This window comes from Lissotriton helveticus, chromosome 4_1 (genome assembly GCF_964261635.1).
Source record: "Lissotriton helveticus chromosome 4_1, aLisHel1.1, whole genome shotgun sequence".
NCBI classification, from domain to species: domain Eukaryota; kingdom Metazoa; phylum Chordata; class Amphibia; order Caudata; family Salamandridae; genus Lissotriton; species Lissotriton helveticus.
The window spans coordinates 1,453,418,534-1,453,432,752 of NC_136063.1; the positions used below are offsets into that span (position 1 = coordinate 1,453,418,534).

A 14,219-nucleotide genomic window follows, 5' to 3' on the forward strand; every position below is an offset into this window, starting at 1 on the left:
CAACATTCCAATGCTTTTTCATTTCACACCTGTTGCTGTGAACAAAGGCCCCTCGGAGCCCAAGGGGATTTAAACCCCCTCGGGTTCAGAGAGGCCTTTGCTTTAACAAAATTTAACATTCTGCACTCTAGGGCTGGAATGATCGAATAGCCTTAGAGCCCTCTGGAGCGGGCTATACCAGCCATTAATGGCCCACTTCCTTGTTAAACGATGTAGCAGACCTTTAATGGCCGGTAGAGCCCGATACTTCGGGTTCCAAGGCTATAATTTGAATGGGATGGTGTCCGGTTTAACACGATTTGGAAGCTGATTGAAGTATCTCTGTCTACAGGCTTGCCGATGTGGTCTGGCCCAGTTTGGCTCTGTGCCATGGTCTCTCCGAGGTACACTTTAGTTCTGGAGTTTCTTTAGTTATTTTGAAATTTTATTTTATTACGATCTTTCTCCCACATTTTTCAGAGCTTTATTTATTATCCTTCCCTTTCAACTGTAAAATCATACCTTTTCATACTGAAAGCCCCTAATTACCATCAGGAAACAGATACACTTTACATTTCTTAATTAGGTCAAAACAAAATGCAGTTTTATAGCTGCAACAATAGTCGAGTCCCATGGCGTCATCAGCATCTGGGTGGTCCGTTACCCGGATATTTACGATTTTCAAATAAGTGCATACGATTAATATACGTGAAATATCCATTTATTCAACAAGGAGACATACTGAAGAAACACTTGGATCAAACACTTTAGTGCAAAGAAACGATTTGTGAGCTTTTGTAAATAAATTGAGACCCTTTGACCATAGTTGGATTATTAAAATGATTTCTAACATAATCGGCCACAACGTGTCTTCCTTAATTTAATGTCTTCATCATCTTATCTGGCAAATCTAGACTAGTCTTAAAAAACACACAACAGGGCAATTTGCTGTTGCCGGTTCTTACCAATACCACTTTTTTTGTTTCCTGGAACAAATAATTTAAGTAAAACCCCAGTCTTTACCTCGAGACTTAAATACTTTGAGCAAATGTTGATCTCACAGTTCATGAAATGAAATCGGTCCTGCAATACCTGAATAAAAAGCGCTCCTTGGAGCTGGTCATGATACGTTAGTTAATTTCAAGGCAAAGTAGTCGAAAGTAGCAACAACGGCACTGTGCACATTTTTGAGGTAGCCAAGGTCAATTGTACAACTATAGCAAACGCTCAATTCCATAGAGTGCTACACCCCATTAAGGCTATTCTTTGTGGAGGACTTTGTGTGCTCCTGTGGTGTACACGTGTGAAAGTTACAAACTAGTGGACTTAAGAGGAAGTGACGAGGAACATGGTGCAGGTAGCTTCCTTACTAAAAGACTACCTTGAGGTGATCAGAGGCAGCCACACACTGTAAAATGTGTTTCGGCAGTCACAATTCACACAGTACCACCATAAGGAGACACTTTTGTTCACCAAACCCAAATGGTAGTCCCACCCATAGTCTATAAAAGATACTGGCATTTTTAAATAGTTTAAGCAGATAAAGAGGAGTGACAGGTTACAAGGTTTCCGGAACTTAGGTTTCTGTAGTATATGTGCTATAAGACAAGGAGGATAATGATGTGAAGTTGCTGCTCCAAGGTCGCCCAGCTCCGGGTCCCTGTGGTTCCGCTTGCTGCTGTTCCTTATATTTACTCAGCAGGTTCTTGGCCTCCTCTGCATCTTCTAAAGAGTTTTCTCCATAGGTTTCTTTAAGCCAGAGCCGTAACTGAAAGGACAAAACAATGTATATAATTAGAAGACATTCAAATCTACATGTTACTTTACCTTTGGTAATGCTCTGTCTGGTGGATATGCTATCCAACTGCAGATTCCTCAACTTACAAAAACCCCTAGGGGCCAGACTGGATCTGGAGAATTTTGTAGAAGTGCTGCTGTGTGCTGAAACGTGGAGTCATGCAGCTGCGTGGTGACGCCATATTGCCCAGGAAATCATGGCGGCGAGCCGCATTAAGCGCCACTACTGTGCACTGATGGCAATTTCTTGTCTTTACCCTTTCTCACTCTACACCTGCACTCTCCACTCACTCTGCAGTCACACTCACGCTGCAGTCACTTCTGTCACACTCACTCTGCAGTCATTCTGCACTTGCACTCACTCTGCACCTGCACTCAATTTGCACTTACTCTGCACCTGTGTTCACTCTACACGCACTCTGCACTGACAATTATTTTGCACTTACTGTGCACTTACACTCACTCTGCAGTTTGGATTCACTCTGCACTCTCTCTTATTTTGCACTCACTCTCCCTCTGCACTTATTATGTACTCACTCTACACTCACTCACTCGGCACTCACTCTCACTCTGCACTCACTCTCACTCTAAACTAATTCTGCACTCACCCTGCACTCACTCTGCAACTGCATTCACTTTGCCCCTGTACTCACTCAGCACTCACTCTGCACTCAGTACCCTGCACTCACTCTGCACTCACTCTACACTCAGCACTCCCTCTGCACTCACTGTCATTCTGCACTCATTCTGCATGCACTCTGCACTAACTCACACTCTGCACTCACCCACTCTCACTCTGCAGTCATTCTACTTTCAGTCTGTACTTATTCTGCACTCACTCACACTCTGCTGCCTCTCACTCTGCACTCACTCTACACTCACTCACTCTACACTCACTCTCACTCTAAACTAATTCTGCACTCACCCTGCACTCACTCTGCAACTGCATTCACTTTGCCCCTGTACTCACTCAGCACTCACTCTGCACTCAGTACCCTGCACTTACTGTTACTCTACACTCAATTTGCAAGCACTCTGCACACACTCTGCACTCACTCACTCTCACTCTGCAGTCATTCTACTTTCAGTGTGCACTTATTCTGCACTCACTTCTGTCATGCTGCACTCACTCACACTCTGCTCTCACTCTCACTCTGCACTTACTCTCTCTGCACTTACTCTCACTCTGCATTCACTCTCATTCAGCACTCACTTTGCACTCGCACTGCATTCACTCTCTCTGCACTCACTCTGTACTCTGCACTCACTCTTTCTGCACTCACTCTCTGTGCACTCTGCACCTGCCCTCACTCTGCACTCACTCACTTTGCCCCTGCACTCTCTGTGCACTCACTCTGCAGCTGAACTCACTGTGCACTGACTGCACCTGCGCTCCCTCTGCACTCACTCTGTACTCTGCACTCACTCACTCTGCACCTGCTCTCACTTTGCACTCACTCACTGTGCACCTGCCCTCACTCTGCACTCACTCTGCATCTGCATTCACTTTGACCCTGCACTCACTGTGCACTCACTCTACACTCAGCACTCCCTCTGCACTCACTGTCATTCTGCACTCATTCTGCATGCACTCTGCACTAACTCACACTCTGCACTCACTCACTCTCACTCTGCAGTCATTCTACTTTCCCTCTGCACTTATTCAGCACTCACTTCTGTCACTCTGCACTAACTCTCACTCTGCACTCACTCTGCACTTACTCTCACTCTGCACTCACTCTCAATCTGCACTTACTCTGCACTCACTCTCATTCAGCACTCACTTGGCACTCACACTGCATTCACTCTTACTCTGCACTGATAGTGGTATAATAAACCAGGTGCGGACTTATTTTAAGCTTTGTACAAACGTATAGCGAGAGCTCAGATTTTAAATTACGTGCCACTGCTAATAGTTTTTAAGCACAGGACTGACTGAGAAAAAATGCATTCACTGAAGTAATATTAAACTGTATGCGCTAATATTGACCCCGTCATTTAAAATGGTGTTCCCTAAATGACAAATGTATTTGTTTGGCGGCGTTTTGAACTTTTTAAATACATATAGTGTGTCTGCTTGCGTGTATGTTTCGAACAGCACTCGCCGACACCCAAGTCACCGCCGAAAGAATTTATTTAACAGGGGTTAAGGGAAGGGTGACTGCATTCTCATTCTCATACTCTCACACACTCTCACACACTCTCACACACTCTCACACACTCTCTCACACACTCTCACACACACTCTCACACACACTCTCTCACACACTCTCTCACACACTCTCTCACACTCTCTCTCTCTCTCTCTCTCTCTCTCTCTCTCTCTCAGAGAGAGAGTCTACGAAAACTGAGACCCCCGGGACACCGTTGATAATACCCTGCTCGTCTCCCAGACCATCCGAAGGGGGGCCGCGGCTGTGAGACAAAACACATCTGAATTCTAGCACTGGATTTCCCACTTGACCCTATTGACTTAGTTCTGGTTACTGCTATCTCCCTGTATCTCTATTAGCTAAGAGGACACATTTAATAGCGCTTAGAAACAGGCGAACACCCATAGCTGCTCTGTTAAAAAAAACAGGCACGCAGATTAATTTACACATCACACAAGCAGCGCGTTGTTTGTTTAGCAGTTCTCAAAAAACGCAATGGCTGTTACTAGCATGAGACCTCTGGCCCACTCTGAGCGCTTGGAAGAGCCCTGGGTTTACCTAAGCGCTATGCAAGTACTGTACACAATTAAAAGAACATCAGATTAAAAAATGTATCCCAGTGTCCGGCATAGATTAATTCGTGGAGGAGTGTATGGTGGCAAGGATGCCATCCACCACTTCAGCCAGCAAAGTGAAAGCAGTCAATTGCCGCTGCTAAATCTCAACATACAGAAGTGTAAGCTGCTTAGAATAGGGTTGAGGATCCCGCCCTGCTGCTCACGATGCGTTCTCTTTTTAATCGCTGTAGCCCGAACCGCTGGTGACTGCTCATTTCACGGCGGATGCGGGACATGACACCCCATTCAGCGGCCCTCGCTAGAGGTATTTGTAAACTGCAGCGTATTTTTTACATAGGGGTTAGCTCGGCTGTGAGTTTGTTTTTTGACTTTCACTATTACTTGATTCTGATGCCAGATTCCTTCTTCTTGACTCCCTTCTCCACAGATCTTGCCGACCCGTATGACGGCATCGTGTTATCTAAGGAGCGATTGTTTTACAATCCACATGTGAGTTATTTAGGGGCCACTCTGACTAGAGTAATTTATCTCCGCACTATTTTCCCGAGACTAATGTAGTTCCCTCCATGTTTGTGTTTTATTTCTTGCAGTAATACAACCGACCTTCATGGCGGCCATACCACTTCTATTATTCATTTATGTGTGGAGATTTTTTCATATTGAGCCCAGTGATTATTTATTTGTCAGATCACTGAGCTTGTTAGTGATTTCACCCTTTCCACACTGTACATAGATATTACATTGTACTTTCATGTTTTGTAGACTAATTTGCGTCCCGCTGGGATTGGAGCCGGCTGGCCCAACCTTGGATGCTTCCCCCATGGTAAATGCCCTCGGGCCACTTTCTTGACATTATTTGATTCAGACCATTTTGTCAGGGTTTCCAACCACCCATTATTTTTCTTAGAGTTACTTGCCCCGCCACCCCCCCCCCCCCCGTCCTGATGAAGACCCTGCTTTAAGGCCCAACGGTTGCCTACGTATTTATCTGGGGTTGAAACGTCGACGGACCTTACAACCTGCCATCAGTCTGCGCAACTAATATACAAGATATACCTACAAGCGCATGTAGCATGGTGTCGTATCTAATGATATATGAACATTGGATGTTTCTCTTTGTACCGGACTCTATGGTGAAGCCAGGTTTTAGTAATTGCACTTATGTTTAGCCTTCAAACTGTGTAACTTTATTTACTGTGTTCTAAACTCGCACAACTTTTTACCCCACTTCACTACCCATCCCTCCTCACCTTCTCATCTCCTGGGGCACCAATCTTTTATAAGGATGTTGAAACAATATATTCATGACATTCTGTATTCCAAAACACACTGTGATTAAATAACAAGTGTGTTGATCCAATATATGTAGTTTTGTTTATATTTGCACAATTTTGATTTAACACTGTTTATTACGTACTGGGACCCCTCTCCTTTTGTACTGCTACTCAGACATGCAATCCTTTTGAAGTGGTAGCCTGATCAGAGGACAGACGCCCATGCTCAGGAGTTCCATGCACCACAATTTCCTGGCACAGTCTGGTGCCATTAGGATGAATTGAGCCTGGTCCTTCTTGATGTCCTTCAAAACGCTGGGCAGGAGAAAATCGTGGTGGGAGGGCATAAAGGAGTCTCTTGTTCCATGTAAATGTAAATGTCATGGTACTTATAGAGCGCACTGTCACCAGACGGTCACCTTGCGGTGTCGCCTATTCGTCTCCCTGGCGCTGATACTCATACCGCTGTGGAACCCCTCCTGGCTTTCCCTGTGAAGTGTCCACTCCTGGGCACCCCCAGGGTGAAGCAAGGCATCCTTAGCGCTGTTGGGGCCGGTGTGGAGGCTAAGCAAGCTATTGCCCAGAGTTGCAGCGTGGGGCCCGTGATTAGAATAGGCACCGAGGCGAGAATTAACATGTCCGAGGGAATTGAGCCCGAGACCGGAATCGAACCCTGTTCCCTGGCCAGAACTCTGCATCAGGGTCTGCCGCCTTAACCATTGAGCCACACTCCTCCACTTCCATTCCAGCTGAAATGCGTCACAAACACACAAAATAGTTGACACAGTGTGTTCAACTGTGGGGAAAAGATTTAGCCTGGGATCTTCCCACTGGTCGGAAACACCCTGCAGCACCTCAGGAAGTAGGCACCACTCATGATCTGCCAGTTGTCTGCTCAGTTCATCTGCTCTGGCAATCAGTGCACCCCTGGCCTGCTGGCTGGGGACAAGGAAGATGTCCTGGTGTTCTAGCATTCTCCAGAAATGCAAAGCCTATTTGCAAAGGACCCAGGACCCCTACACTGCCCCGCTTGTTACAGTATCACACAACAGTGGTGTGGTTCATGAGAACTTGCACCAGCCTCCCCCTGATGGACAACAGAAAAGTCTCCAGGTCCAGTTGAATGGCCTGTAGCTCTAGACAGAAGGTTGATGTGGAGCTGGCCCTTTGATCTTCACCGGGTGACTTACCTACCCCGAAAACCAGAAGTTTTCGGGGTAGGTATGATTTTCTGGAAAGCTTTGAAGAAGCACTCAGTAACCTCACTCTCAAATTCGCCAACTTCACTGTACTAGGCAACCAAATTTCCATCTTGATAAAGCTGAGGACCCCAACACAATATGGCTAAGAGACCTAACTAATGTCCTGGGACTCACAATACTGACCAAAGAACCCACACACAAAGCGGGACATATCTTAGACTGTATCTGCACTAATACCAAAACCCTGTCAGTTGAATCCCCCCGCATTCAGACCTGGACTGACCATTGGCTAGTCCCCTTTAAATTAACTGTATATAAGAAAGGGATCAAAACGAACCATATGAAAATCGAAGTCCAGACAAAGAAAGACTGGAAAAAGATCAGGGACACTCCCAACCTGTACCTCATCGCTGAGGAGACTAAACCCCTCTTGACTGGAAATACTGAAACAGATTATAATAATTTCTGTCAATGGGTCACAGAATTCTGTGGGCCAGCGGACTCAAATAAAGCGAGCAAAAAGCGGAATAAAAGGTCTGCCCCTTGGTTCTCCCTCCCCTTAAAGGAGAAACAAAAAGAAGAGGTAAAAACCCTGGAAAGGAAATGGCGTCGTACCTATGAAAAAGAAGAACTCAACATCTATAAAACTTCTAGGAAGCAGTACCAGGTCAGGTCAATATGTCTTTATGTCGAAGTAAAATTCATAAAAGACAACATATAATTCATTACATGTTAAAAAAAAAATAACATTCATAAAACCTAATATAAAAGAAATTATTAAACAATCAATAAAGACTTTACGAATAAAAAGACCTTCATACAGTATTATATGATTTAAACGGTATGCATTTTCCTGGTGCGAATCAACCACGCCCCTCCAAGAAACTTGGCCACACAAACCACAGCGAACTCAGATCTAATGTTACGAAACTTCTGCAATGCTTCAAGGTGTCCCCCACTATTCAATCTAATACACAAAGGTTTCAACCATCTTAGGCGTGGAGCTCGATAGGCTGCGCAGGCAAAAAACAGATGGCCAATGCTTTCCACATGTTCTGGACACCAGGGACATTTGTTGTTAACATTCCCCGCCCACTTTACAGTAAAAGAATTAACGGGGAGGGACCCTACACGAAACTGGTGGTATAGTTTACGATCTAGGGTTTTACATATCATGTCCCAATACGGCTCCAAAAAAGGTGTCAATTTGTGGGTCAAGAATTGCCCTGTTAGGTTATTATCTGCTGAGTGTGCAACTGCAGTTGGTTTAACCGATGCCCAAAATTGGTCTTTAAAATCTTTTTTGGAGGGGAAGATGGTGCTCTCCGGGTTAATCCACAGTTCAGGAAGGCCCATTACATGCAAAACATGTTTGATCTCTCGGAGCCAGGGGATTCTATGGGCACCCCACAATGATTTTACCTCCCCCAATTCGTGGGCAAAAAGGCTAAGCTCTGGAGTCGTCCATAGCCGCCGCCAAAGAGCTGCCAAGCGAAACCGAGCCATCTCATTTAGGGGTTTGCAGCCTAGATCTAACAGCAATGGTTTGATAGGTGTGGACTGGGGGAGCCCTACCAGATTCCGCAAAAACTTATTCTGGGCTGTAACCAGAACAGACAGATCCTTATAACCCCAGATATCAGCCCCGTAAAGGGTAGCTGCGTTAATCTTGGCCTCATATATCTTTAAAACAGGTGTAATACGTTTGGTTAAGGATTTCTTCTGTTCCTTTAATAGACAACCCGTGAGACGAGCAAACTTTAGGTTTAATGCCTCGATCTGGGGTTTCCAACTAAGTTGATAATCGAGGGTCACACCTAGGTAAGTCATAGCCTTCACCTGTTCAATCAAAACACCGTTCAAACTTACAGAGCTTGTGATTGGGGTTTTATTACTGAAAACCATAAATTTAGTTTTATCTACATTGATCTGTAGATCATTTAACCTTCAAAACTCTGCGAACCTATTAAGGGCAGATTGCAACCCACTACGGGTTTTAGAAAGAAGCAGAGTATCGTCTGCAAAGATTAACATTGGATATTTAGACCCTCCCAGTGCAGGTGCATCAGTCTGAAAGTTAGTGAAATAATTGACAACCTGGTTGATGAAGAGGAGAAACAGGGTGGGGGCCAACACGCATCCCTGGCGCACCCCGCGTTTTACCGGGAAGCTGTCGGTCACCTGGCCCTGCTTGCCCCACCTCACCCGAGCAAAGTTGTCCTCATGTAATCTCACAACTAATTCAAGGAGTTCAGCGGGTAGGCCCATAAGTCTTAGGGAGTCCCAAAGTTTTACTCTAGGGACCAAATCAAAAGCCGACTTCAGGTCTACAAATGCGGCATAAATAACCCCATCACCCAAAAAAACCACCTTCCAATAAAGCATCGTAAATCTAAACACCTGATCTATGGTGCTAGTGCCCAATCTAAACCCAGCTTGCATGGGGATAGTATGTTTTCCTGCTCTATCCATCCCTGAATTCTTGCAAGAACCATTCTGGAGACTATTTTTTGAAGTGAGTCGATCAGGCTTATGGGGCGATAATTATTAGGCAGTGAGCGATCCCCTTTTTTAAATATTGGCAAAATCTCAGCCCCTTTCCAGGATTGTGGGATCCTAGCTCCTGATGCGATTGCATTGGCTAGCAAAGTTATGTAAGGGACCCATATATCATAGTTCGATTTGAAGAGGTCTGCGGGAATGGCATCTAAACCCGGTGCTTTCCCTGCCTGAACAGAATCAAGAGCCTGCTCAGTATCTGAGAAGGAAAAGGTTGGTGCAGCCCCAGTATTATAAAGTGGAAGCCCTGGTACGGGCTTGTTTACTGTGACAAGCACGGCATTTGGATCATTAAACTGGGCAGTGTAAAAAACCACCCAGTCCTGCGCAGAGACATGGTTAACGGGTTTTTGGGACTCTGGATCCCTGCCCCACTTTACAATCTCCCAAAACTTTGTTTGGTTAGACGAATTGCACGCCAGGAGTAGTTCTGACCAGTAAGAGTCATCCCATTCCCTCTTGGCTTTCCATAGGACCTGTTTATAGTTTAACCTAGCGTTCTTAATATTATTAGAGATCCTGGATTTGACAGCTACTATTAATTTATTCTGGACTTCCCTACAACACTTATTATACCACCTTTTGTGGACTTTAACTTCCTTTTTGTTCGGCGGCTTTGTAAGTAAACCTTTTAGCTCGGAAAAACAATTTTCATGTAAGTTAATAAACATAGACTCAACCCCACAAGGGGATGGTAAGTCCATCATCTCACTCAGTGTTCTTAGTGCTACTGCCTCTATTTCTTTAGTGAGCAGGGGATCTGCTAGAACCCTAGGCCATTTAACCCGTCTTCTGTTATTACACAAGATAATCTCAGAAGTCGGGCAAGAAGTTGCAGGATGTCCAACACCCAAGTCGGGTACCCTAAGGCCCAATGAGAGGGGGTTGTGATCGCTCTCTGGCCTTATCACTACCTCCATATCTATCACAAATGTCCAAAAATCTACTTTTACTAGAAAGTAGTCGATTCGACTCACACTAGTCCCATTATCGAAGGTTGGGTTACCGAACTTATCAGAGGGAGTGCGGCCGTTCACTGCCCTCAACCCCCACTCCATACAGAGTCCCAACCAGTGTAGAGCCGCCTCCGTTCCCCTAACACCCTTAACTATAGATAGAGGAGGGATGTTCCAGACAATGTCCTCATCCGCTCCCACATCTTCGGCCAGGCTAAGAATGGGTTCAAATGAACAATTCAAGTCCCCTGCCACTAGGACAAAAGTGTCACGACTAAATTTCCCAAGAAGCCAATCTAGGTCATTCAGAACCGATTGTTTACGACCACCTTGGTTACCTCGGGCATAGATGTTTATCAGTACTATACTATCATTCTTGCCCTTGCTAAGATTAATACATAGTATGTCTTTGTTGTCTACCTTAATTTCTGAGGGGTGATATTCCAAGGAGTCTCTAATCCACACCACCAAGCCTCCGGAAGCTCTACCCTTAGGGCCCTGCATAGCAGGTTTAGTGTGGTTCAGATAGCCTGCTCTGTAAAGGGGGGTAGTCGCCCAAGTTTCCTGAAAAATAGCAATATCATAGGAATCGATAAAATCGCCCCAGTCGTCGTTATCCAGACGTCCCCTTAGCCCAGCTATGTTCCAGGATACCACCTTGAGCGAACCCACTAGATCTCTAATAGGTGTTGCCTCAGATAAGCTTACATCTTCAACCCTAGTCCCAACGAGGCCAATTACTGGGTTTGAGACAGAATGTGTACCTTCCAAGGGTAAATCAGAATCAACATTTAAATCCATTGGATTAGGGACGATGAACCTAATTTCAGGTTTTGGGACGGGACATGATCCTTCTATGGGGGCAACATTATCTATACAATCTTCTAGAGGGGTAGAGGCAGAAATCACTGGGATAGGGATGGGGATGGGTTCAAGATTGTAAGCTGGAGCGTTAACCCTCCAAAGTCAATCGACTTCTTCCAAACAACCGAACCTATTAGAGGTGGGAACCCCTTCCCACCAACCATTTTGTCCCTGCCAACCTTCCCTTCGTCCACCCCGCGTGTTTTTTTGGACTGTTGACCAGTTCCCTCCAAAGTTTGTGTGTTGACGTGGGGGGGTAAAAGAAGGTAAGTGGCTTGACAATGATACCAGAGTTATCGCCATATGCATCCCAAGAGCATAGATGTTGAGCTGTACTTGGGTCTGCAAAGGAGATAATAATACAATCACCCGAGATAGACTTATAAGAGGGGCCTACCCAGGGTACTCTACGAACCATTAAGATGTTGCTTCTAAGGTGGTTCGGTAGTTGTCTATTAGTATTAAGCCAGTAAATAACCTTGTTCTTTAGTGACCAGTGATTCTCCTGAGATGGAGGCTCCAAAACGGGCACACCAGTCAACACTGCAACATAAGGCTTGGCATCGGGTGGTAAATCTATATAGCCCCCACGAAAGTTGTGTCTATTACCATTTCTAGGTCCCTCAGAATATGTACGTAGGTTCGCACCCTTATTTGACTGCTGGGCAATGACCTGGGAACCCAGTTTTTTGGGTGCTGTACCTTGAGGAGGGCAGGGGATTGAAACAGTAGATTGGGGATTGTTGACTATAGGGTAACAATCCTTTGTACGGGGTTTGGGTATAGGTTTAGGGTTGGGCTGGGGCGGGGCCGATGTGGCCACAACTGGAGCCTGGGGAATGCTCTCAACGCCCTGTAGAGTATTTGCCTCCATCTGCTTTAAGCTAAGACTTGCTAGAGTGACGATTGTTTTATCCATTTCTAATAAATTATTTTCTATGCGGGAGAGTCGGAGTTCGAGGGGGGATAAAAGCTTTTTCAATGTGTCCCATACGATTTTGAGGAAATCATCGTCATCATCCCCCTGTGGCTTACCAGACTCACCTAACGGACCCTCGGGGACTCCCTCAACAAGATTTGGGAGTGATTCCCCCAAAATTGGATTTGAAGCTACACTGTCTATACTGACACCATTTTCCACACCAGTGGGGCAGGTAATAGCCTGCGGAACATTAGTGCCTGCTCTATTTAAAGCCAGGAGACGTCGGTTATTGAAGAAATGTGCCCTCGCAATTTTGGCCTTTTTCCGGGCATAAGCTGATCTAGCAAGACGTTTTCTTATACGTGCAGCGTCTCTTTTATTAATACTAGCCGGCTGCTTTATCATATCAAATTGTTTTGGAATACCTAAGTCTGGGCCTGAGGTTTGTGACACCAAGATTTGGTTTGACTTAGAAGATGTCGACAAAGGAGTAGATGGTAGCTCCAAAGGAGGAGGGTTTGGTAAGAGGTGATGGATATCAGCCTTAATTATCAATGGCCGGGGACCTGACAAACGATCAGGAGTTTTTGCCAAGGCAATGTTGCCTAGAGATGATTTCTTAGAAAATGCTAGGTCCTGGGATAATCTTCGCGCTGCTTCTAACTCTATTGATACTCTATGTTGCATTTTACAGATTTAATTATCAATAGCCGTGTTAGTTTTGGTAATGAAATCGTCGAGTGTCCCATTGGGTTTTTGCCCTCCCTTTGCCGTTTTGCTACGAGTACCCCGTGTGCACATAATTAATATTAGAGTATAATACAAATAATACCTAAATATTTGATAACAAATCAAACAAGGGGATGGCCCAGTCCAGTCCTCTCACGGCCTCAAACGGCCCGCTCTTTGCCCGGTCTTCGCCCCGGGCTGCGTCCCGCGCGCCCCGGGCTGCGTCCCGCGCTGCGGGAGGTTAGACCTGGGATATAGGGACCGTAGTGGGCGGGGTGCGGGACAACAGGGAGAGCGGACCGGAAGGTGTCACATGGTCACGTAGGGACTCCTGGGATATGGAGTCCCTGCTACGCTCGCAGCCCCGCTGTCAGCCTTAGCCCAGTGCCTGGACTACTTCCTCCCGGTCAAGCGTGAAGCCCCACTCGTTCCTGGCGCTGCGGCACCCGCAAAGCGGGTGCGGCGAGGTTCAGGCTCCAAGGTCCGGTCTAAAAGCGGGCAGGTCCTCCACCATCCACAAAGCTCCTCACGGTAAGAGCTTCTTTAAAACGGTCCCACAGAAAGCAAGGGAGTAAGGGTTTAAAAGGTCTCCAGAGGGCGGGACAACAGGGAGAGCGGACCGGAAGGTGTCACACGGTCACGCAGGGACTCCTGGGATATGGAGTCCCTGCTACGCTCGCAGCCCCGCTGTCAGCCTTAGCCCAGTGCCTGGACTACTTCCTCCCGGTCAAGCGTGAAGCCCCACTCGTTCCTGGCGCTGCGGCACCCGCGAAGCGGGTGCGGCGAGGTTCAGGCTCCAAGGTCCGGTCTAAAAGCGGGCAGGTCCTCCACCATCCACAAAGCTTCTCACGGTAAGAGCTTCTTTAAAACGGTCCCACAGAAAGCAAGGGAGTAAGGGTTTAAAAGGTCTCCAGAGGGCGGGGGGCGGGACAACAGGGAGAGCGGACCGGAAGGTGTCACATGGTCACGCAGGGACTCCTGGGATATGGAGTCCCTGCTACACTCGCAGCCCCGCTGTCAGCCTTAGCCCAGTGCCTGGACTACTTCCTCCCGGTCAAGCGTGAAGCCCCACTCGTTCCTGCCGCTGCGGCACCCGCGAAGCGGGTGCGGCAAGGTTCAGGCTCCAAGGCCCGGTCTAAAAGCGGGCAGGTCCTCCACCATCCACAAAGCTCCTCACGGTAAGAGCTTCTTTAAAACGGTCCCACA

General features: G+C 46.5%; 1 protein-coding gene across 1 annotated transcript in view; it reads right to left on the reverse strand.

Annotated features, from left to right (window-relative positions):
• Positions 1–684: 684 nt before the first annotated feature.
• The window catches only part of DUSP22 (dual specificity phosphatase 22), a 340,779-nt gene continuing 327,244 nt past the window's right edge, over positions 685–14,219 (reverse strand). Inside the window, exon 7 of the mRNA XM_078688030.1 lies at positions 685–1,747. Within this exon, the coding sequence (XP_078544156.1) occupies positions 1,556–1,747 (192 nt within the window). The 3' untranslated portion in view covers positions 685–1,555. The remainder of the gene's footprint in view (positions 1,748–14,219) is intronic.